The 26,307-nt window shown below is 43.2% G+C and overlaps 1 protein-coding gene across 3 annotated transcripts in view; it reads right to left on the bottom strand.

The window, feature by feature from the left end:
• Positions 1-456: 456 nt before the first annotated feature.
• phkb (phosphorylase kinase, beta) overlaps positions 457-26,307 on the bottom strand; it is a 58,869-nt gene continuing 33,018 nt past the window's right edge. For 2 of the 3 annotated variants that reach the window (XM_014126506.2, XM_014126504.2), the window contains 17 exons: positions 18,213-18,268; positions 17,054-17,147; positions 12,165-12,248; positions 11,285-11,389; positions 11,046-11,128; positions 10,654-10,744; positions 10,118-10,176; positions 9,829-9,991; positions 9,596-9,677; positions 8,117-8,174; positions 7,782-7,872; positions 2,895-3,091; positions 2,586-2,720; positions 2,373-2,502; positions 1,947-2,054; positions 1,596-1,733; positions 457-1,169 (listed from right to left, as the gene is read on the bottom strand). In XM_014126506.2, the coding sequence (XP_013981981.2) occupies positions 1,032-1,169; positions 1,596-1,733; positions 1,947-2,054; positions 2,373-2,502; positions 2,586-2,720; positions 2,895-3,091; positions 7,782-7,872; positions 8,117-8,174; positions 9,596-9,677; positions 9,829-9,991; positions 10,118-10,176; positions 10,654-10,744; positions 11,046-11,128; positions 11,285-11,389; positions 12,165-12,248; positions 17,054-17,147; positions 18,213-18,268 (1,812 nt within the window). In that variant the 3' untranslated portion in view covers positions 457-1,031. Of the gene's footprint in view, positions 1,170-1,595; positions 1,734-1,946; positions 2,055-2,372; positions 2,503-2,585; positions 2,721-2,894; positions 3,092-4,402; positions 4,494-7,781; positions 7,873-8,116; positions 8,175-9,595; positions 9,678-9,828; positions 9,992-10,117; positions 10,177-10,653; positions 10,745-11,045; positions 11,129-11,284; positions 11,390-12,164; positions 12,249-17,053; positions 17,148-18,212; positions 18,269-26,307 lie in introns of all 3 variants that reach the window. The other variant, XM_014126505.2, reaches the window with a different exon arrangement.

A 26,307-nucleotide genomic window follows, 5' to 3' on the forward strand; every position in this document is an offset into this window, starting at 1 on the left:
AGCTTTTCTCGATCTACCAATCCCATTCTCCAGTCCAAGTGATGGAGCAGCTTTAGAACAGATTCTGAAGTAAATATAATGTACCGAGTCCTATGCAGAAATAATTCCTCTGCTTTTTTCAGTGTCTAACCCTCCTTTTTTATGTCAAATTGTGTTATTTTCCAGCTCCAGCAGTGAGATTGGTATGACTGCAGCTAAGCTAACATGAGTGGGAGTTACTAGTGGTGAGATTCAATACGCATACAGTACCACCAGGCACAAATAGACACGCATGAATAATCGTGACATTTCTGTTGCAACTGCAGCCAAAATAAAAATAAATGTTACGCCAGGTTGTGATTATGCCTATTACACATTTAGCTTATTTTCAATGATACAAGGCAAATTGTCTATAGTAAGGGTAATGCTTCGCAAAATTCAAACATGATGAACCTAAGCAAATAAATCAACAGAATGTCACAAGTTCCTGAAGTTTATTTTTTGAAACTAGTATTGAGCTTCCAAAATTCCCTTGATAGAGTGACGGAACACATCAGCCAACGTCACACACATTGAAAAAGTTCAATTCAGATTCACTAGACTGGATAGGCACACTCAAACCATGTGTAAACACATCAACATAAACAACTTAATATATCATTTTAATAGAGTGAAGGAACTCATGACCACATTCACAAAAATACAGCGATCGGGCTTTCAAAAAGACCTGGACATCCTAAGACTTAGACAAAAAAAAAGTGTGCACTGGGATGCAACTCTATTTTTACATACCATGCCGTTGATTAACTACAAATCAACAATGTGGGCTGCCCCACAATGCTAATGCTATAGGTAAAATTCTACATGCAAGGATTTCAGGTGGGTAAGAGTTCAATGTTATTAACAGTAATAACGGTGTTGATCAGATCTGACACATCCTGTATAAATAGCTCGAAGCTAACAGAACAAGGAGGGTATTGCTGGTGGAACAACAGTCAGTGCTGCTGAGTAGAGTAGCAGTGGATTCCTCCACTCTGCTGAATGGGTTTTGTTTAGCTGACTGAGCAGGGGTCATCCTTGGAGGGCTTCACGTCTCCCTGAAGCAGCTGAATCATCACAGCCTTGGTCAGGTAACTGGAGGTGCCTCTCCTGCCCATCGGCGGTGTCTTATAGAACTCCTCCATGTCATCCTGTGGACAACAATGTTTTTTCATTGTGAACTAGCAGTACTGTTATATACAGTGCAAACTGTCAAAAGTTGTTTAACAAAGCACTGCTTTTCAGCAACGACATGCAGAGTGAACAATTATTCAGATTGGAAATATATGATATGCATTACAAGTAAACAAGTGACAATTATTTCCATCCTTAACATTCAGTGTTAATTAAGTAGACTGACCAGAAGAAGTATCACCAAAGCACCCAAGGTATCCTCACCTCGAATATGAGGTCTGCTTCTACTTAGCGGAGATAACTTGTACTGTACATCATTGTGGAAGTACAACAGCTAAGCTCGCATGCAACATGAACTCCAAGGACCTTGTGTGACGGTGGTCTGACCCAACCTCAGATCCTGTGAGCCCAGTGGACAGTGTAGGGCAGAGCATAGCACCTACCTGTTTCTTTGTCCCCTCCAGACTCCTGTCCTTCTGGAAGTCATGGAAGGCCTCCTTCACCAGAACATCCAGGTCCACCTTCTCCGAGAACTCCAGCTCCGGGTTTCTCTCCAACACTATAGACACCACCATCAGCAGCTGCGACCATGGAGATTAGGACATGTAAGAAAATAGAGCCATGAGAAAATGTGTGTATAATTAGGATGTTTGTATTGTTAACCCAATGTGTAGCGGAAGTGTTGTTAGATGAAATGTGTGGATGAGATAGTCAATCAAGCATCCTGTTTGACCAATAGCAGTGTATGGAAAACATGCAGCTGTAAATTACAGTGAAATCTGATTGGCCCTTACCTCTACTACTATCTGCCTGTACTCAGGCAGCACAATGTCCTTCAGTGTGTCTTCCACCAGCAGAGAAAAGTTCATCTCATACATGGTCATGTCAGACAGAGTAGGTTGCTGCAATGGAAGGAAAGTGGGAGATTTTAACAGTAATGCTTTAGGCAAGAACACCCCAATTATCAATTACTACCAAAAATACTAACTCACATACTCAAATAAACAGACATTTATTTAATAGTGGTTATATGCAATGTAGATCTGTTGTACTCAAACCATCATTTTGAATCAACTGCTGTGAAATATGCAGTCTTTTTGGGCATTTCAACACTGTCAAGGGGCCTATAGTGTTGTCCTTCAGAGATGTGATTAAATGTGGAGTTTGAGGATGTAAACAAAGAAGGATTATTATGTCACTGTTGCAATTACCAACACTACCTGTGGGAGATGGATCCCTGCCACTACGATGCCATTACAAGTTCTCTCCAAAGTCTGCCACACTCGGTCGTAGAAGCCATGGGGAGTCCTGTTGAGGGAACCATCGATTTGACGCCTGTTGATCCAGGACCTGGTATGGGTAATGAATAGGTAAATTAATAAAATTGATAAAAAAATGTGTGTGTGTGTGTGTGTGTGCTTGTGAGTGTTTACCTGCCGTGCTGTTGTGGCTGAAGAACGTCCAGCAGCAGCTGTTTAACATCGCTGGGGGACATCTGGTAAATGTCCTGGGGTGGCATGTCTCCTGCTCGGATCTCCAACTCATGCTTCATGGCCTGGACGATCCACCTACATCAATACCAGCGGAATACGAAGCAAAAACAATGCATCTCATAACCACAGATGGCTATCCTCAAACAGACAGCTTGAGAGACAAACAGAATAACAACCACCCAGCTGTAGGATCAGAATGGCCATGGCTACAGCCTGCCTAGCTCTATTCCTCCCGGGCTCTTTTCGTACCCGACGCGGATCTTGAGCATGCCGCTGAACAGCTCGGGGGTGTTGGAGATGATCCAGCCGATGTGGATGACCAGCTCTTGCTGCAGCACGGCCTCCCTCTCCCCGTAGCACTTGCTGTAGAGGATGCCCTTGATGACCCCAGGTGAAAGGGGATTGGAGATCACCTCCTCCTCATGCCCAAACAGTCCCAGCGTTACCTGGCAACAGAGCACAGCCCAGCCAGCATCAGAGAAATGTCTGCAGTTCTGTTATTGTTTTGTGGGGATTCTTTTACTAAGAGGACAGAGTGATGAACCAGGAAGATAAAGGTGTTTACATCATAGATAACAAGGAGCAAATAGTCAAAAAGGTTCAAATAAAAACTTGGATTATATTTTATTTTCTATTATGGGTGACATCACTCTACCTATAAGCTTTTTGACTGACCAGATAAGGTGCAATATTATATAGAAATTCTGATGTCTCCGTGTCCCCTTCACTTAAACTATCTATCCATCTTGCCACTGTAAAACCCCCTACATAGTAGAACATGAAAGGGACAAAAGATAATAACCAAGAGTATCTTGTAATATTTCTTATTTTCAAAGCATAAAGGCCACAAGAAAATTACACCTGGGTAATCATTATTCTGCCCAAACAAGATATGCTTTAATATCCCTTTGAAAAATAGCACCTTAAAACTAATGCTTGCAGACTAATGTTCTCCAGTTAGATGGCAAAATCACAGTTTTTAAATCTGTACCTCACTTCTATTACTACTAAGTGTAATCTAAACATGTCCTACCTTACTTAACACATTCAAACAACAGTAGATATCGTCTAAACTCGAGTCCCCATATACAAAAATCAAGGAAGATTCTACGTAGATCATGTAAGCAGACACCTGACTCCATTTAAAAATCAGCCTTCTCATCTTGTCCAGAATAATTTCCCCTCTACGATGCAATCTATATGCAGATTCACACCTTGAGGTACTTCATAGCAATGAACCGCCCCAAAACTCTTGGGTGGGAAAATGAGGCCAGAAATGAGGACTGTTAGGAAGCAACTTATCTCTGTGTAATATTGAAGAGAAAAAAGTAGAATGATAAAACACTGGCCAAGGCAGCTCACTTCATATAAATCCAATGGAAAGGGGAGCTTACAGTATATTAGGTCATAGGTCAGGTTACAGCATACAAAGAGCCTGTTAAACCCAGGTTACTTTACGTAACACAATAGCAGCCTTGCTACGGGGCTAAAGCACAGTGAGGTAGCTGGGAAATACGAAGCGTGCAACTGCAATAACACTAAGCATTTCCTATAGGACAATAGCACACAGAGCTCACTGTCAACTGAATGTTCCTAATACTTTCAAAATGGACATAATCTCATCCAACTCATTGATAAATCAGTGAACATAAAGATTGTGTTCAAAATAGGCATCTGACTTGGAAAGAAAGAATGAAGAAAAAAAAAAACATGGTTCAACTGAACAATTGTCCCCCCATTTTCAAATGTCCACTTACCTGCTTCCCATGCACTAAAACACTAGTAATACTTGGGGCAATGCTGTCCACTAGCTTAGTTATCACACTGGCTGCGATTCGTACAACTCCCCTGGTGAACAAAACACAAGGAGATCCTTAATAGGGTCAACACTATATGTGTCAATACGTTAACTCTACAGTAGGAACAGTTCATAACGGCTGACTGCAATAACAACGTAGTCTGCTGTGTTCTCTACCATAAGAACCATACATACAGTATAACCATGACTTTAAGGCTGATGGGCTGTAACGTGAGTTGAGGCACATTACTGAAGGTGCGATTCATGTAATGAAGTTCTAAAACAAAGCTGTAAAATCATGTGTGTGGCATGTCCCCGCTCACGTTCACCAGTGAGCCTTGTTGCGCTGCTGTTTTACAGGTCCATTTTTTTTATTATTATTGCTAAGCAAATGAAAAACAAATCTAAATCAACTCTGGATTTCATCTCCAGATTGTCAAATAAATGATCATCATTGCAATTCTGCACATGTAAAAGACAAATCTACAAACTTCCTTTCCTGCAACAGAAGGACTTTTGTATAAATAACTAAATGGCGGACTGATCAAAACACAAGATGCTGTCCCCATAGAATGGAAAGCTATTAGCATGGCGGGTGATTACCACTGGGACATCTAGCCTAGCCTAGCAGAACAGGCAGTGGTACCAAAGGAAGATTCCACTGCATGAATTCAGCTCTGGCTCCTGCCATTGTTTCCCACCTATTCATTTTCACTATTAGATTAAAAAATATTTTATTGGGGGGGGTGGGGGGGCAGACATATTTGAATGTTCACCAATTTACGATTGCATTAGAGTGACTGTGCAATGCGTCTCCTCCTGCTCGCTGTGTTCCTGTGAGGAAAAAGCAACAGGCATTAGCTGTAGTTATGGTACATAGGCTCTCCTCCGCATTTATTTGGACAGTAAGCTAAAACTAAAATGTGTCTCTATACTCCAGCATTTTGGATATGAGATCAAATGTTTTATATGAGGCGACAGTACAGAATATCACCTTTTATTTGAGGGTATTTTCATAGAAATCAGTTTTTACCGTTTAGAAATGAAAGCACTTTATGTATCTAGTCCCCCCATTTGGACAAATTCACTTATGGTGTATTAAAGTAGTCAAAAGTGTAGTATTTGGCCGCTATTTTCCTAGCATGCAATGATTACATCAAGCTTGTGACTCTACAAAGTTGTTGGAAGCATTTGCAGTCCTTTGGGGTTGTGCCCAATGTAAATGAATGGTAAATAATGTATTGTGTCATTTTGGAGTCACTTTTATTTTAACTAAGAATATAATGTTTCTGAACACTTCTACATTAATATGGATGCTATCATGATTACGGATAATCCTGAATGAATCGTGAATAATGACGAGTGAGAAAGTTAGAGGTATGATATTTGTGCATCTGTAACGTTTTCACTTGCGTGCTAGGAATATGGGACCATATACTTAACTTCTGACTGCTTTAATACACTATAAGTGAATTTGTCCAAATACTTATGACACCTTCAAAATGGGGGGACTAGATACACTATATATATACACAAAAGTATGTGGACACCCCTTCAAATTAGTGGATTCGGCTATTTCAGCCACACACCATTGCTGACAGGTGTATAAAATGAAGCGCACAGCCATGCAATCTCCATAGACAAACCTTGGCAGTAGAATGGCCTTACTGAAGAGCTAAGTGACTTTCAACATGGCACCGTCATAGAATGCCACCTTTCCAACAAGTCAATTCGTCAAATTTCAGCCCTGCTAGAGCTGCCCTGGTCAACTGTGACTGCTGTTATTGTGAAGTGGAAACGTCTAGGAGCAACAACGGCTCAGCCGCAAAGTTGTAGGCCACACAAGCTCACAGAACGGGACTGCCGGGTGCTGAAGCGCATAAAAATCATCTGTCCTCAGTTGCAACACTCACCAGCGAGTCCCAAACTGCCTCTGAAAGCAACGTCAGCACAAGAACTGTTCGTCAGGAGCTTCATGAAATGGGTTTCCATGGCCGAGCAGCCGCACACAAGCCTAAGATCACCCTGTGCAATGCCAAGCGTCGGCTGGACTCTGGCGCAGAGGAATCGCGTTCTCTGGAGTGATGTATCACACACCACCATCTGGCAGTCCGGTGGATGAATCTGGGTTTGGCGGATGCCAGCAGAACGCCACTTGGCCCAATGCATAGTCTCAACTGTAAAGTTTGGTGGAGGAGGAATAATGGTCTGGGGCTGTTTTTCATGGTTCGGGCTAGGCCCCTTAGTTCCAGTGAAATGAAATCTTAACACTATAACATATAGACGATTCTGTAATTCTAACAGTTTGGGGAAGGCCCTTTCCTATTTCAGCATGACAATGCCCCCGTGCACAAAGTGAGGTCCATACAGAAATGGTTTGTTGAGATCGGTGTGGAAGAACTTAACTGACCTGCACAGAGCCCTGACCTCAACTCCATCGAACACCGTTGGGATAAATTGGAACACCGACTGCAAGCCAGGCCTAATCACCCAACATCAGTGCCCGACCTCACGAATGCTCTTGTGGCTGAATGGAAGCCCCCACAGCAATGTTCCAACATCTAGTGGAAAGCCTTCCCAGAAGAGTGGAGGCTGTTACAACAGCAAAGGAGGGACCAACTCCATATTAATGCCCATGATTTTGGAATGAGATGTTTGACAAGCAGGTGTCCATATACTTTTGGTCATGTAGTGTACATAGCGCTTTCATTTCTAAACTGTAACAGATACGTAAGAAAATACCCACAAATGAAAGGTGACATTCTGTACTGTCGCCTCATACGACACATATTGATCTCACATCCAAAATTCTGCAGTACAGAGACAAATGAAATGTTCTAGCCTCACTGTCCAAATAGATACGGAGGGGAGTGTACATGGCAGCATACGGGGTTGCTTGGCCATACACGTCAACTTTTAAAAAAACTGTCTCAATAGAAGTCAAAATAAAATGGAGAAAAGTGTTTTAAACTTCAGCTGGGTTGTAGGTTTTAGTAAAACCCAGATTTCCTAAAAAAAAAAGTGTACTTTCATCGTATCGACAACATTCACCTCCCATTTACCACATCCAGCCATCTATTATTTTACTTATTGTAAATTGTGCTCCCCTGACACAGCCAAACCATCACAACAACAACAACAACAACAACGGCAAGAACAAAAAGGCCGACGGAGCATGGGAACGTGAAATTGACAGTGCTGCAAAGGGAAGTAGTGCATGAGTGAAGCATAGCACTCACAGTTAAATGGTACACGCTGTGCACAGTGACTGACTGGCTAGCTGAGCTAATACAGTACACATGCTACACAGAGTCTAGACATCAACTCTACGCCATTACCTGCTTGCCATGGACCACCAGTGTGGTGATATGAGGGGCTATAGAACTGGCAAACTTCATGATAACGGCCGCAGCGTAACGCACCGCCAGCCTACACCCATAGAAATATGTATCATTGTTTACAACAGTTTGGAATTCAGTAGAGAACAAGAGAAAATGTTACTTCAATCTTGAAACGATAGTAAAATGATCTGAAAGGCAAAAAAGTTGAAGGCTCTTCATAGAGGTACTGTACAAAATGGATGGCTATTACCTGCCACATGAAATAAAATACAAACTATTCTTTCAGGTTAAATGAAAGGGAATGATATGCTAGGGAAAGAAGAAACTCTGACCAAAGCTTCCTGGTCCCAGCTCTTCTGTAGAGTCTCTCCATGTCTTCCATTAGGGTCTCTGGAAACAGTTAAAAGAACTCTAAGTGAACTGAGCAATGCAAATCATTGTATATATATTCTAGAACAATGTAAACTGTGGATGATTGGGTCTGAAAACGGTGTTTGCCAAGACACTGCTATTCATGACACTAGCTGCATAGGCTATGCCTTGGTTGAATTGACCCCATTTGTTCTTTTTATTATTTCTAACACAGAGGAGACACTGATCTAAACTAAATCAGTTAGTCATGGGGTGCTAAATGGATTAGGCTACGGACATTTCATTTACAGTGATGCACTGATTCCCACCCTGGGGCTAGTTGGCCTGGTAGTCTGGCTCTGATGAATAGTGTTAAAATATCTGTTCAATGTTAACAATTTTTTTAAATAAAATATTACCTCCAATAAATTACAACATGAATTAAATAGATGTCCTTCCAAAACATTATAATTAGGATGTTAAAAAGCAGATTTGCTCTGTGCCTCTGCTTGGCCTGTTAGGAAACAACAGAGTGATCTCAGTCACCAAATCTCAACCGAATTGAACACTTTTGGGAGATTCTGGAGCAGTGCCCGAGACAGCGTTTTCCACCACAATCAACAAAACATCAAATGGAAGAGTGGTGTTGCATCCCTTCAATAGAGTTCCAGACACTTGTAGAATCTATGTCAAGGTACATTGAAGCTTTTCTGGCTTGTGGTGGCCCAACACCCTATTAAGACGCTTTATGTTGGTGTTTCCTTTATTTTGGCAGTTACCTGTATATCAGTCAATGACACCTAACTGGGTTTCCTCTTCACATAAAACGTTTAGCTACAAACCGCAGGATTTAAAATAGAAGGGAATGGAGAGACGGTTGTTGTGTGGAGGATTTGCTTTGACTTGCTTTCTTGTTGGCTAGCCAGTTAGCCACGATAGCAAACCGTAGCACGTTAGTTAGATAACTGCTTCTAAACAGCCAGCAGGCCAACTCTTACAAACCACATAATTTGAAATAGAAGTGACTGGCGAGATAGTCGTTTAATAAAAGCAACTGTGGATTGTTGGCTTGCTAGCGTGCAGTGAGTGTGCACTCCTGAGCTGAGTCTCCCCTAGTCTTGAGAAGGATCCTTCTCCCCACCGGATTTTTTTTTTTTTTTTTTAAAGCTGCTGGACCAATCACATACGGGCCTGTCTCTGCCAAAGAGGATGATGTCATTATCCAATCAAATTTCAAGCGTTTTTTTTTTACGGTTTGTTTCAAAACTAAGTTTGAGATTGGGTTTTACTGAGAGGTTTTTCTCTCATTTATGTTTTGGCTACAATGACAAGTAAAGGACGAGTCAACAACTTTATTTGGGTATGAGCAAACAGAATATTAGTAAGAAGAGATTTTCACTGGACTGTTACTTTAACAGAGTAACAGCATTTTGCATGTGCGTTTTTGTTTCTGTGCCTACCATCCTTGGCAAAGAAGTCAGGACCCTCTTTCTTCATGAGAATACTGGCAAGCTGTGCTTGACTGGCCAGGCAGTCACAGTCCTGAGTAAGACAAAAACACAGAAAGAGGTCAAAGGTCATGCCATGGCGGTATAAAGACAGTTTAGAGTCAGATCTAGAGCCCTGACATTAAAACACCCATCTCCTTTTGATTGTAGCTGTCCTAATATTGACACCGTACTCCTGGACTCACATAGAATTTCTGCATGATCTCGTTGGTGGATTTGTGTTTCCACTCCTCGATGTCGATCTCAGGCTGCTGCTCCAGGTTTGAGGCATTGGGCGTGCTCGTTTGCCTCTTCACCTTGGAGTGCTTGGGCATCTCCAGCTCCTGAAAGTTCTTAAACTCTGGGATTCTAGACCAGGGGAAGTTACAGGAGTATTTTCAGGTTTACAGGCAAGTTAAATCCTTTACACGCCGATTCCTCTATAAAAAAGTGTCAGAAAACACAAAGGCGGAAACAACAGGAACAAGCTCTTACTCTGCTTCGTTGACACGAAGGAAGTCCAACTGCTCCACAATAGCTCCTGATATCAGGGTCTGGAAGGACGATTTAATAGTGACATCAAGGAATCTCATTTACATGGGATATGGACAGTTCAGGTCATTTCAAACATTCCGACTGAAGTCACATCAATATGAGGACAGCCAGTTACATGTACAAAGGGGAATTATGTGCCCAGAAGAATGAGATGATAAAAGGGATTGACTATAAGGGATGGAGCCCTTTGTCTGCTCCTAGAGTTAGGTGTGAGGGGAATATTGAGTGTCCTTCATAAAAGACGTCACATCACAACATCTAAAGAACTCTCTAGAGACACTGAAAGTCATTTTAACAGTAGGAAATATAACTCGGCGAAGGCAATTCAAAAGGCTTTGGATTTGCAAACATACATATTCACTATTTCTAAATGCATTTCCAAAGGAAAGGAGAACTGCCAATAGTATTGTGAGGGTAGATATCACAATGCCTCAAAGAAGTTTGAGTGGACTGAAACAAGTAAAAGTGTTGAGAACCTGAAGCCTGTCCACGTGAACTTTGACCCCACCGACACTCCCCTTCTTGAACGACGCCAACATGTCCAGGACTGGGTTGAAACGGCTCCCCCTGAAGGATATTCTACTGTTATCATTTTCTCCATATTAACCTAATGAGTATTGAGCGTTTTTTTATGCTATTCCACAGACTCCAATAGAACAACCTCTACTGTGGGATGGTAAGCGATTTTATTGCATTTAAAAAGGTGCTCTTTGGATAAAGATCAACACAACACCCAAGCTAAAGTGATATAAATGACAATAACAAAACTCTTATTGGCAAATACAGGTACACCTCCTGTGCTGGATTCCAATACACTCTAAAGCAGCAACAATTACAGTACAGAAGGAAATACAAAAGTCGATCTCACTTGATGTTGTCCTCTCTGATGAGGACCAGGAAGAGTGGGCGACCTTTCATTTTCCAGCTATGCTTGATGAACTGCAGTGCATTCTACATACAAAGATATGTACCACATTAAACTTGCATTGACCAAACAGACATACAGTTAGGGACACAATGTGGGGAGTGTGCATTACCCAGAACAAGGATTAAACCAGACGAATGTCTAAACAGAAGTGTTTATGAGGTGAGTTCACCCTAGCTCACCTTGATGTCATCAATCAGCAGCATGACATCCTGGGATAAGTAGAAGTCACTGAGATCAAAGACGATTGGGTAGCACACCACAGTCTTCCCCAGGATCCGATAAATCTGTGGTGAGTGGAGCAGACACGTTGCATTACCTGATCCTGCAGGCCAAGATGGATGGCTCGGAGGTACCGACATATACATTACTCTGGACAGGACATAAAACAACCCATCGATCTCGAGGAAGGAATACACAGAAGCTAGAACGCATAGACGTTACAGTCCTGCGAGCACAGATACTTCCTAAAACTAACACACCACGTCTCCTCTACAAACAAACAAACACAAAATATGCACAGGCACACTCGCTCTTCCTGTTCGTTTCTAAAACACAAGCACTACCACGCACACAAACAAAGAGATTATTATAATGTCCTGTGGCAGGACGCCCTATTCCATCAGAACACATAAATCTTCCATTCAAAAATTGTCTTAGTAATAGGTTTGGAACTGTGATTGATTCATTTGGCAATAAAAAATACTAAAATTGTATTCAGCTGTGGAAACTTATTTAGATGACCTTTACTGGGGACAACTAGAAGGAATACCAACAACAGTTTAATGACAGCAGCTCACAATATCAAAGTGGATTACGAAATTGAATGACACATATTTCCATCATGGATTGCGTGGCAGCAGTACTTTGTTCAATGTTAAGAGTAAGGCAAAAATATGTATAATATCTATGTGCATTATATCTGTACATGTAAATTAATATTATTCCGTTTCTGAGCTGTGGTTGCACACTGAGAAGTGCTGGTTTATGTTCATCAGTGAGGAGGTGGTGGTATGCCCAGGACCTCGGAGTATGTGGTAGCATTGAGTGGTGCACACTCACCTTGCAAGTCCCCATGCAGCCCACTGGCCTTTCCGGACGCCCACTCAGCCCCAGCTTCTTATTGATGGCCAGGAAGCGGTACGCCTGGAGGAGAAAGAGAAATGCATACCTATTTCAGTTTCATTTTTCAAATTACACATCAAATCTTAGACCTATGGCCTATTGACCAATGCCATTTACATTACAACTGACTAACAGACCACAAAATAGATTTACCCTCCTTCTATTCCCTCAGGCAAGTCACAGATCCATAGAGAACTGCTATCATATCGCTAGCTACCTCCCTTTCCTCTCTTACACATATCTAGCCTTCAGATCTGACAACATACTCAGCCAGATATGAGAGATCATAATGGGAGTCATTTTAAAATGCCAGGCAGGGAAAGTTGTCTATTTTTATTGCACCTCTAAAAAGATCAATCCTCCCTCATATCCCCAATGATTTTTCTTTTGTTGCGATCCATAATCTAAAATGACCTCCCTCTGAAGTTATGAGACGTGCCAGTAGTTAACGGCCCCTGCAGAGCCTGCCTACGACGGCTCTGTTGTGGAGCCTAACAACCCTATGGTTCTGTTTAGTGCCATGGTGCAGGTGGGTTTCATGGAGAGTTGTCAGAAGGCAGCGGTAGAAAGGTCCCCTGCAGGTCCTTACTGTAAAGCAACACCAAGTAGCTCAGTTAGTAGGCTCCGTCAGTCAGGATCGGCTCTCACTGCTCCCCATTCTTTCACTTCTACCTGGTATGGTCTTGGTGTAATATTTCCTTGGCTAATGGTATTTTAAATATATTTGAATTCCATTTTCACTATGTACTGGTACAAGGTCACAGAGTGTCTATGCCCTGAAGACGCTGAAACGGAGAGAAAAGAGGTAACAACCTGTATGCCCGAGTGATGAGGAATATTGTTGTCCAGCCACAATGCGGATAAGGGGCATTGATTTTACAACACCTGATCCATGCATGTGAGGAGGCACACTGCAGTCCCTGTGACCTCTGTGTCATACTGTCCCCTTTACGAGATGATGGGATGAACTCAGCCCTTATCTTTCCACACCATGCATGGCAATTATTCCTCCTAATCAATCCAATCAGAGGCTCCTGGGCAATAACACTGACTGTATACTTCAGTGGCGCTGCAGGAAATGTAGCTAACAAGCTTCAATACAAAGCAATCACCAGTCTTACCAAAGAGCAATGTGTACATCCTACCACTAGATGGAGCTCTGCCACTCCTCCTGCTTTTCCCATCTTCAAATGAGTTGGAAACAATTTATACATGGGTGGAAAGTACGAAAGATAATAGGAGAATCAAGCAATTAACAGAATATTATGATAATATTTTTTTTTAAAAGCAGAGTTCAGAATTAAGTCGCATCACAAATTCCCAGCGCCCCTGGCCATGTGGCCTGTTTGAGGAGAGACGTTGTGGGAACCTTTGTCTGCACCCACGGCTCCCTGTCCCTGCCTGAAGAATACCAATGAACACAGCACACGGCTCACATCACAAAGTTCTCCCATTTAGACCACAATCAAAAGCAACCAAACTGCTAATGTGATTGCTGTTAATGCCATCAAGATGGCTACATTCTGAGCGTGTCATTAGGTTGGGTGATATGAGGCCTGTTGTAAGAGAATGACAGTTGTAACAGAAGGCTTTAGTGTCGCAGTGTCTCTGTTCATCAATCGAAAACCTGCTCTCCTCTCTCCTAGACATCTGGGTCGTTCCACGAAAAGGGGGGCCTTTTGCGTCCCTTTGCTATTTAAAAGTTGAAATTGCGCACCAATTTTGAATTTTAAAATCCTATTATATTAAATGAAGTACACTTTAATATAGACCACATGGAGAATTCTAATTGTATTTTGAATGGAATAAAGGCTCGCTAAAGTGCCAAAATTCAGCATATCGGCATGTCCCTCCATTCAATCCTGTCACCTCTAGGAACATTTTCCATCATCCATCAGTTTCACCATCATTAGAAAGCCCTAGTTATTTTGTTGCTTTGACAAAGTCATATCTCCCGAGTCGCGCAGTGGTCTAAGGCACTGCAAGAGGCGTCACTACAGTCCCAGGTTCGAATCCAGGCTGTATCACATCAGGCGGGGCACAATCGGCCCAGCGTCGTCCGGGTTTGACTGGGGTAGGCCGTCATTGTAAATAAGAATTTGTTCTTAACTGACTTGCCTAGTTAAATAAAAAATATGAAGATTATAATATATACTGCTCAAAAAAATAAAGGGAACACTTAAACAACACAATGTAACTCCAAGTCAATCACACTTCTGTGAAATCAAACTGTCCACTTAGGAAGCAACACTGATTGACAATACATTTCACATGCTGTTGTGCAAATGGAATAGACAACAGGTGGAAATTATAGGCAATTAGCAAGACACCCCCAATAAAGGAGTGGTTCTGCAGGTGGTAACCACAGACCACTTCTCAGTTCCTATGCTTCCTGGCTGATATTTTGGTCACTTTTGAATGCTGGCGGTGCTTTCACTCTAGTGGTAGCATGAGACGGAGTCTACAACCCACACAAGTGGCTCTGGTAGTGCAGCTCATCCAGGATTGCACATCAATGCGAGCTGTGGCAAGAAGGTTTGCTGTGTCTGTCAGCGTAGTGTCCAGAGCATGGAGGCGCTACCAGGAGACAGGCCAGTACATCAGGAGACGTGGAGGAGGCCGTAGGAGGGCAACAACCCAGCAGCAGGACCGCTACCTCCACCTTTGTGCAAGGAGGAGCAGGAGGAGCACTGCCAGAGCCCTGCAAAATGACCTCCAGCAGGCCACAAATGTGCATGTGTCTGCTCAAATGGTCAGAAACAGACTCCATGAGGGTAGTATGAGGGCTCGACGTCCACAGGTGGGGGTTGTGCTTACAGCCCAACACCGTGCAGGACGTTTGGCATTTGCCAGAGAACACCAAGATTGGCAAATTCGCCACTGGCGCCCTGTGCTCTTCACAGATGAAAGGAGGTTCACACTGAGCACATGTGACAGACGTGACAGAGTCTGGAGACGCCGTGGAGAATGTTCTGCTGCCTGCAACATCCTCCAGCATGACCGGTTTGGCGGTGGGTCAGTCATGGTGTGGGGTGGCATTTCTTTGGGGGGCCGCACAGCCCTCCATGTGCTCACCAGAGGTAGCCTGACTGCCATTAGGTACCGAGATGAGATCCTCAGACCCCTTGTGAGACCATATGCTGGTGCGGTTGGCCCTGGGTTCCTCCTAATGCAAGACAATGCTAGACCTCATGTGGCTGGAGTGTGTCAGCAGTTCCTGCAAGAGGAAGGCATTGATGCTATGGACTGGCCCGCCCGTTCCCCAGACCTGAATCCAATTGAGCACATCTGGGACATCATGTCTCACTCCATCCACCAATGCCACGTTGCACCACAGACTGTCCAGGAGTTGGCGGATGCTTTAGTGCAGGTCTGGGAGGAGATCCCTCAGGAGACCATCCGCCACCTCATCAGGAGCATGCCCAGGCGTTGTAGGGAGGTCATACAGGCACGTGGAGACCACACACACTACTGAGCCTCATTTTGACTTGTTTTAAGGGCATTACATCAAAGTTGGATCAGCCTGTAGTGTGGTTTTCCACTTTCATTTTAAGTGTGACTCCAAATCCAGACCTCCATGGGTTGATAAATTGGATTTCCATTGATTATTTTTGTGTGATTTTGTTGTCAGCACATTCAACTATGTAAAGAAAAAAGTATTTAATAAGATTATTTCATTCATTCAGATCTAGGATGTGTTATTTTAGTGTTCCCTTTATTTTTTTGAGCAGTGTATTTCATGTGATTAGGTATTAATTTACGTCTGTCCCTCATTTTAAGGTTTAAGAAGATATCGTCAACCCCGTTTATTTGGCACCTAATAGGCACTTACTACAGTACTTTTTCATTTAACCTCATGAGATAGGAAAATGTGTTTTGTTTTATGACAATGTTAAAATCTAAAGTTTTTTTGGACCAAGTTACACTTGGCACCAACAACTGGTGGAACAATCGTTGGCTTTTATAGACATGATCGCTGGGAGATGGGTCAAACGACATGCAGATGGGTTGGGGAGGCGTCACCAAGGCAAATGGAAGCTATTTTGGCAGCGCTGTTGCTGTACCACCTGGGTTGAGATAAATAACATGCTGCTGGATGTAATTGCCGCTCTCCTGTCGTCAAGCAGCTGTTGGAAACACAATCGAACGGCAGAGAGAGATGAAGCGAGCGACGCAATGCAGAGCGGTGCCCCAGCCTTTAACAGATTCAAATGGGATTTAATATTTAGTATGCTGCTCGCCCTGGCTCGTGACACCCACCCAATCCATTGCTGCATAACTACATGCCCAACAACAGGGAGGAAGAGCAGAGGCAGACCTCTCTAAGATGTATTAATATATTAGGAAAGGCAGTGGTCGTTTCTATACGCATTACACCAATACAGTAATACTTTTAGACTTGATGCACTGGATACTATAGACATCCCACAAGAAGAATACGCTGCTTGCCAAAATGACATATTGGACAGGTCAACTGGTCAATCCCGTTGGCCGATCTCCAGCCTCACTCTGACTGATTGAGCAACCAAGAGGGATAGCTAAATAGATCGTGTCTGCAAAGATTGACAGTCAGATGAATTGACTAAGCCCATATGCTCGGCTGACATCTTGATAGACGGCCTTGGACATCTAGGTAAATTGACTGATTGACTGATTAGTTTATTGCTTTCTAAAATCATGTACGTTTTCTAAAACGTTCAGAAAAATGTACGTGAACGTCGCACAATCTTCTCTCCTTGCAGTGAGCATTTAATGGCCTCGGTCAGGTTGTGGTGTTACCCATAGTGATGAACAGCACTCCTATTTCATTCTGTGGTATAACTCACATTGACCAGCTCCTTCTGGGCCCAGATCTGAATGGGCTCCACCTGTTGGGGTGTTTGAGTCTGGATGCCATATGTGTTCAGGAACACCTGCAATCTGCAACACAACACAACACACTGTTAGGCTACACAGCTGGGACTGTTTAGGAAGCCCAACAGTCTGGGTGGCCAAAAGAATATTAGCTATGAAAAAGAGCACCACCAACTGGTGGCGGACTCCGATAGAGGTGCCGGTTAGAGGATGTAAATGACCAGTAGGAGACATGTACCGGATGCACATTTATTACCAAACAGACACACAGCAAACAAGGAGGATAGACTACTAAAAGTGTTGTAGTGAATATAGTGATTTTATGGTCAAAACTGCACTAAAACACCAGTCAGGGAGAACAGAAGAAGGATTGTCCATGTGGAAAGGTTCAAATGTGAGTTGATGTGGAGGACGGGAGTTTACAGAGGTTGTCTCAACCTGCCCTCCTCCTGGAAAAAACTGAAGTGTTGAGAGGCAGAGTGGGGTTCGGCTGCTCTCAGGCTAGGCTACTAATTGGCTGACCAGGTCAGCTGAATCTGTTCCCTGACAACCTGGTCCCTAAACACATTGGTGTGAATTGGGCCTCCGCCACTGGACAATAGGGTCAGGCTGAGGACGGTCAACTCTACTGCAGCTGAAAAGTCACACAGAGTTTGTCTACACGTCCTAGCCAGAGAGACAGTTCAGTAAGGGGCTAATGATTCAAGTGATAGGGTTTTGTACAAGCTACACCTTGAAAAATTCTCTGAAACAAACGCAGCAATAGGTAAAGGCTAGGAGGAAGTTAGCAGGGTGAAATACGAGTGGTTAGCTGCTGAGGAAGACCTGCCGTCTGATTGGAACAGCAGGATAGGTTAACAGGCTTCAGCTGGCCAGCCGACCACCTTAACCTCCCTCTCTGACTCCAAAGTTAAATGAGGGTGCTAACAGATGAAGACCGTGCAATGGCCAAGCGCTTAATAATGTGCAGTGCAACAACAAAAAAACACAGACGAGTGAAGGAGAGAGGGAGAAAAACAGCCAGCTTTACGAACTACCACAAACTCTCTCTCACACACACACACAATTCTCTCATCTCAGAGACACATAGCTACCTCACACAGTGTCCTATTCATCTTTCCCATCACCTACCTCTGGCTCTCAGCAATCAGGGCTACATGGACCACCGTGTCATTATCAATGGGACCCTGGAACACAGAGAGAGCGAGAAGTGAACGCTCACATTACAGGGAAAAATACAATTTCAGTTCATAGTATATAACAAAATCACAATAATATACTGAATTGTTATCTTGAATAATACATTGCAGTGAAAATTGCTCCACTTGTAAAGGAAAGCTTTGAATAGGAGATAAAGGGGTTTGAGGGAACAAAAGAGTGATGAGGGAAGAGAGGTGAACCATACCTCACCGTAACCTGTCATTACAGAAGTTTGAACAGTGGTAATCTTATAGTGGTTATAAACTACTGATTTGGTAAGAGTTGGATTGGCCATAGTAAAATCAGGAGTATCAGTGACCAAATGTGCACTGTATTCCGGATAGTAGCTCATATCCCACTTAAGGTCTTATTTTGGAATAACCTGTTTACATGCACCTTTGATATCCTGCTAACGAGTATATCTGAATAAACAGAATATTCCTAATTGGTTCATATGGGTTAAATGGAATATTAACTGAAATATGGACACTGACCGTAGGGCCTATAACCTCTCACATGTAGAGTAATATAATATTAACTCCTGCAGAATGATGCAATTCTTGCAGTAATATTATACAACAAATGTTAATTTTGTCTCGGCAACAGGAGTGGAGAAATCTGATTTCTTTCTTTCAGCATCTCTTGAGAAAACGTGAATGCGCGCGTAACGTGTTATCTTTGACGCTGTTATGCAAGCAGACTATTTCAACCACATAAAATATGCGCCCAAGACGAACTTGAAGTCTTATCAGAAACGTGTTTAATTGTTTTCCTCAGCTTTTAATTTCCTTCATTAAAAGGTCCCTTAATGAAACAGACAACATTACCGGTGTTAACAAGATTAAACGGATGCATTCTATCAGTGTAAGACATTCTGGTGAGCACGACTTTATTTAGTCTTCTAGGGCAACAAGTTATGACAGAAGAGAAGCTGCCTATAACTAACTACAGTTGACAAACAAATGGCCTACCAAATGTCGGAAATTATAAGCAGAAACTTGTTTAATTGAAAGAGTGAAAGTAGCCAGTATGCTACACGGCCCAGTACGGAGTATAAGAAAAATAAATTATTATGGAATTATTATGGTGTCTCAAACTGCGCAGGTAGCCTACTTTTGAGGTGATTTGTTTGACAATCAGATGAAATCACTTTACAGTATCCCGTCTAAGATCAGCATATCCCAGGCATCTTATTCTGGTGTCACATAACCGGGATAACAAGCTTTTTTGGGTTATTCTAAACGGGATATGATGTTAATATGAGTCAGCTCAAAAACAGAATACTTCTGTATCCTGAATAATAACAGGATATTGGTATGCATGTAAACGTTGTCACAGATGCATCAGAGAAGCAGTGCCTTTGCTTCAGAATTAAGTTACATGAATAAAGCTCCTAACTATGAACAAGGTGAAAGGTATGCATATGCAACAACAGCCTGTCATACACCCGTGAATCTTTCCAGGAGTCATCTTTGAGGATCGAATGACGTTGATCTAATGATCATGCTCATTTTCTCTTCCATTCGCAGCAATTGGATTTCCGCCTCCCTCCGCTGAGTCCCGGGAGATGTATTCAGAGATAAGTGATTTGTAAACAGAGTGAATCATATCACTGGAGTTAAACGACTAAAATCCCTGAGCCATTTGAAAATAACATATTGTGATTCGCAGGAGGGCTGTTCATCAGAGGCAATGCTCCGTTAGATGGCCCGGCAGGAAGCCTGATGCAGGCAGAGAAGAGAAGGCTGGAAGCCATTTTGTTTGGGCGGAAAGAGCAGGTTTTTCTCAACACCCTCATTATCATTAATCAGAGGAATCCGGGACGGGGGACGGGGGAGAGAGAGGTTCACAGAAATCTCTTCTGATTAATTGTGAGCAGCGGCTTCCAAAACACTGAAATGGAAATCTCTCATTAGCATTCTGCTCCAAAACACAAAGGAATCGTTTGAGGAGAGAAAGAAATAAAGAAAATAAGAAATGAAGATGCAAATAAAATAATGCAGAAAATATCTTCTCTCTCTCCAGCTCACCACTATACCTACCTGGCGGGTAATTAGGTTTAAAGCAAAGCTTCGATTGGACAGCAGAATGTACTGGAACGTCTTAAAAGGTGTTGCAGAGATCTTGTTATGTCTCAGGAAAAAAACCTGGATAAGACCGGTCAAGCTTCAATTAGCGCCTCATGTTCGTGCCTGCTGGCATCTGGCTCTGGGCCCTAGGTGCTGGGCCATGGGCCCCCCAGCCCCTGAGGTAACCCGGGCCAGAGCAGATGGAGGGACAACACACTGACAACACTACAGCCGGGAGACACTAACAGTCTCTCATAAGGCCACCTCAATGCTCAGTAAATGTGAACGGACACATACTGTATACTGCTCTACCAAGCAAAAAGGCAGTAACTGCTAATTTGGTCGAAAATTAGTTAGTCATTTTTGCTACATTAAATACATGCTTAATCATGTGGAGAAGTATCCTGCCTCTACTGTATTGTGTTTTGGAGAAAATGGGAGTCATATTAGCAGTAACTGCACTAGGTTACTGTGAAACCAAGGTAAAAAAAAAAAAGAAGCACATTTTCTCAGTTCCACGCTATGAGCAGTTACTTACTGGCTTTTTGCTTGGTAGGGCAATATAAACACAAACAAAATAATTAACATTTTGACCGGGGTTAGAGGAAGACGTGTATTGTTTGCAGAGGAAGAGATAGATGGTGTCTTTGTTCCTTATTTGTTTTCTTTTAGGTGTAATGATGGTCTTGTTTAATAGTGCAGTACATACAGTACCTGAAGGAGAGCTGAAATGTCAATATTTACTTCCTCAGGCACATTCTCCATGTGCTACTACTAAAGTAATAACAGTAATACATTGAGAACAGAAACAGCTGTCAAAAAGATCTCACTAATTGGAATAAATGCTCTTCTACAACTTGTCTAGCTACTCCTCTCTCATATCAGGTTGTTGAAAAGAATGAGTACAATAAATTGCCCCTGAAAGAAAAAATAAGAAAAAACTCAACAGTAGCTTGTGTCTCAGCATGAGAAATGTGCATCTCAACTAGTAAAAGCCCAATTGTAAAACAAGCTTAGTCAGGAGTGCCACTCCCAGACTGCAAATATAAATGAGTTTAATCTCTGCTTCATTTGAGATTTTCCCAAATTAAAAGCACACTGCACCGTGTCTACCCAAACGCTGGGTACTAACACGTGTCCTTTGCATACAGATTGCATTTCACACAGTGGAACACTCCAAGCATCCGGAAAGCAAAATGCAAGTAACTGAAATATACACATAGGCCTATCTCCCCAAAGCAATTGAACTGTGAATGTACTCCAATACATGGTCAATAGCCTGAAAAAACACTACTTCAAAAGAATAGTCACTATGTAAATGATGAATTAAGACTGAATAATTTCACAGAGGAAAATTACAGTGTTGGTCCTTTTCTGACACAGCTTGTGAAGACAACAATCCCTCCTACCCCCATCCCTCCTCTCCCACTCCCATCCCTCTTCTCCCACTCCCATCCCTCCTCTCCCATCTCTCCTCTCCCACTCCAATCCCCTCTCTCCTCTCCCACTCCCATCCCATCTCTCCCACTCCCATCTCTCCTCTCCCACTGCCATCCCATCCCTCCTCTCCCACTCCCATCCTCCTCTCCCATCCCTCCTCTCCCTCTCCCATCCCTCCTCTCCCACTCCTCCACTCACACCCCTCTCCCACTCCCATCCCTCCTCTCCCACTCCCTCTCCCATCCCTCCTCTCATCCCTCCTCTCCCACTCCCATCCCTCCACTCACACCCCTCCTGTCCCACTCTCATCCCTCCTCTCCCACTCCTCCTCCTTCTCCCACTCCTCCTCTCCCACTCCTCCTCTCCCTCTCCCATCCCTCCTCTCCCACTCCACTCACACCCCTCCTCTCCCACCCCTCCTCTCCCACTCCTCCTCTCCCATCTCTCCTCTCCCACTCCCATCCCTCCCACTCCCATCTCTCCTCTCCCACTCCCTCCTCTCCCACTCCCATCCCTCCTCTCCCACCTCTCCCACCCCCATCCCTCCTCTCCCATCCCTCCACTCCCATCCCTCCTCTCCCACCTCTCCCACCCCCATCCCTCCTCTCCCATCCCTCCACTCCCATCCCTCCACTCCCATCCCTCCACTCCCATCCCTCCACTCCCACTCCTCCTCTCCCATCCCTCCTCTCCCATCCCTCCTCTCCCATCCCTCCACTCCCACTCCCACTCCCATCCCTCCTCTCAATATGTCTCCAGTGATTCAGTGTTAGGCCCTGCTGAGCCCTTCTGTCCACTGACCTAAGCTAACCAGCTCAAGGTTACACAGCCCCACCGGGACTGGCCATGAGCCTTCACAGCATGTCTAGCACGCATTTTGTATATGCCACTCCACTCTAGGAACACCTTCCTAATATTTTGCCCTCAGAACAGAAATCCATAGATTAGGGCTTAATGAATTTATTTCAATTGATTGATTTCTTTATATATGAACTGCAACTCAGTCAAATCTTTGAAATTGTTATATGTTGTGTTAATATTTTGTTCAGTATACATAGACAATCCTATACATACACATGAATGTACCCATGAGTGTGCACACAACAGACGAACACCAAATAAAATGCACTCTGTTGTTGCTCAGCATTATTGCGTGCACGTTTAAATCAAAAGGGATAATGACTTGAATTGACACATACTAAACTCGCATCACTGTACGTGTGTTACTAGTGTGTTGTTTAAAATGAGCTTGACAAGGCACTAAGACAACGCTATCTCATGAGCTATCGGCAGTGACGTGCTACACATCGCGCGCAGATAGCCAAGTGTGAGCCACGTTTTTGATTGTACTTTCTCAAGGTTGGCATTTAAAAGCACACTTCATTTCCTCTCATTTTACATTTCCAGGTAGCATGAAAAAGGCAGACTTATTGAACTTGGTTTGGGGATATGAATGTAACAGTGGAGGTACAGACACAATCACTTCACAGAAATTGAAAACGGTGGGGATTGGATTCTTCGCTATGTAATTATGGAGGGATCCTTGCTGAGAATTTGATACGCATCACCCTCGCTCTCTTTCTCCCTCTCACTGGGCACACCGAAGATATATTAGGTTTACTCGGCAATCCTTATGACAAAAAAAAAATCAATTTATATTAAGCTGAGCCCTATGAAAGCCTCCTTGAGCCTGGGCTTGTCAAACCTGTTGTATTTGATGTAATTCCCATTGAGATTCTACTGGGGAGACTGGGAGAGACCGTCTTTGATAAATCAGGCCTACCTACGAACGGCTCTGTACGGGTGCTGCGGCATCGTCACCCAGAGAGCGGACACACCAGCCCAGACAATAAAGCCCTCTAAGCTGACAGGTTCAGCCCATATTCAAGTACCGTTTTGCCATTATGGATTAAAGTCTTATTAAAATGGCGATGGAAGCCGGGACTGTGTGACATGGAGGAATGGGAGGGCGTTGAGTGTAAGTGTGGAGACTGACAGTCACCTACGTGGCAGTAATTGCTCATATAATGTCAAAGCCCTTTTCCAGCTCGCCACCCACAAGCCGTTTTTCAGTTTATTAAGCACCGAGCCTGGTGTGCAATAACATTGGCATGGCAACTGCAGCAGCACGGGTGAGTTAGGAGACCCATATGGCTGTGCCATCTAAATGGTCTCTGCTCTGGCGCATGTGACTGACCTGGCTCTAACCCCAGCACAGCGCTCCCCATGACAAATAATTGATATGCCCAGACAGGGATGACACACAACTGTTGTTTTTACCCAAATAGAGACCACGATTGTACTCTACATCACTGCTGTGAGCTTGGCCACATTCCACGAGACTCTGAGAGAATCACGTTCAGCAGCATGGAACTCCATGATGAAAGACCAAACTGTGTTGGCCTGTCGAGGAGGTGGTCACCTATGTAGATGCTCGCCTTTGGAAAGACAAAGAAAGACAAGTTGGAAGTTCTCCTGCTCACAGGTCACTTCCCCTTAGGTATGAGAGGCTGAGAGAGCTACTATAGTGATTATGGCTAATAAACCAAACAGTGAGCTTGGAAAAACCACTGGGCCAAATGTATAAAAAAACTAATTAATGTGGATTTGACTCGGGACCGGGGCCTTGTAAAGTTTCTAAAGCAGACGCTGTGATCCACTTTTGCTGTCACATTATGTGAAAGATGGCCTACTCCCTGCCGGTTCAGGTCACTGGCAATCTCTCCTGGGCTCTTGCTGTCAGAGGGGGGCCCAGCCCTGCTCTACAGTGCTGTCAGCGTGCCATTTGGCAGCCCTGTCCTGCTAATGAATATTATTTATCTTTGGATGCAAGGGAAAAAACAACATCCATCTGTTCACAACCATTCAGGGTGTCACATCAAAACAGGGAAGTCTGGATTATGCATCTAAAAAAAAATGGTGTCCCTCTAATGTTTGTTTTAATATGTTAAAACATGCTAATTCTTTTTTTTTTTTTTACATAATCAAATCACAATACATACTCCTTTGTTCTGCAATGGATCTGAGAAGCCTTTCCCCTCATATGGCGATACAAAACAAACTTGTAGTATGGAACCCAGAATGCAGAAAAGGTATGAGCAAGGGGTTTGGAGTTTGACTTTCAAAAGCTTGGAAAGTTGGAAAAAGACATTCTGGCTTACTGTCAGGACTGTAAAACTGAATTCACCAACAACATTGTGCATTTAGTAGAGACACTAAAATCGACAACCTCAAATGCCTTCCATGTTGCGCCTCTCTTTCTCTGAAGGGGCTTGTTTGTGCCTCATAGTGTGACGGCCAATTGAAGCCCTCTCACCTTTAGACCTCATCACAGATGCAGGGCTGAGTGACAGCCCCCAGGATGCACTGTGCTTTGGAAATTTCCATTAACCTTGTTCTGTGGCTCACAGAATCACTCAGTTAAAGAGAGAGCGGTTTCTGTTGTGGGGACTAGAGCTAATCTACAGTACACGTATGCGATACTGTGAATAGGTGTGTGTTATGAGAGTATGTGTACGCATGTAGAAAGAGAGTGAAAGAAAATACTAGTATTTATTTGCTAATTTCATTGGTGGTGGATGAGGCGAATTCCCCCACAAAGTAAAGCCCTTTGAGGTTACATAAAAATATAATGAATTATTATGCGTTTGAATCCATCTTTGCGTGTATTTGTGTTCATGTGTGTCCTTCTTTGACTCAGTATTATGGTAGTGAAAATGTGTGCATTTGTTTCATGTGTCTGATTAGCTAATCGGGTGTATAGTTGTATTACATGTTTGCTGCACGCGTGCTTTGATGGTGTGTGTGTGTGTGTGTGTGTGTGTGTGTGTGTGTGTGTGTGTGTGGGTGTATATTTTAAGGCATATGGCTTAATGATATCTCCTCTCTGGTTTTTGTTCTGTGTTTATTTGGAGAGTGTTTCCTGAAACTCCCTGGGGTGCGTTTGATCTGACTCAACCTCTGAGCCTAGCAAAACGCATCACTTCTCATGTGGAACAAACCACAGACAAGGAGCATTCACTTCACATTCTCCTAATGGTTTCTAAATACTAAACTACCCTGATCCACACACATAGATCTGGGTCTAGTGCTTACTAGGCCTGACATTCTGGGAAGTGCATAAAATTCTGGGAAGTGCATAAAATTCTGGGAAGTGCATAAAATATATGCGCTACCAAAAATAGTGTACTATTTGTATCGGTTAATAACAATTTAACGTACAGTACACAGGCTCTGGGAATTTAAGGACGTTTCAATTCAGAGCTGCTCAGCATACACAGTCGCACTACATTCTTCATAATATGTATAACACTAACATTACATAAATAACACGTGAACTATGTGAATCCCATTCTCTCGTGAATTATCTAGAAGGTCTCCGGGCATCACCTAGTTGTATTATCACATGAAACATTTAAATGCATAGCATCAAGCTTGCTGAACAGTCAAATCTAAATGTGACCCCACAAATCGCCATTCTAATACTGTGTTAATGTGTGTTATTCTAGTCACCGTTA

Source organism: Salmo salar, chromosome ssa11, assembly GCF_905237065.1.
Source record: "Salmo salar chromosome ssa11, Ssal_v3.1, whole genome shotgun sequence".
NCBI lineage: Eukaryota > Metazoa > Chordata > Actinopteri > Salmoniformes > Salmonidae > Salmo > Salmo salar.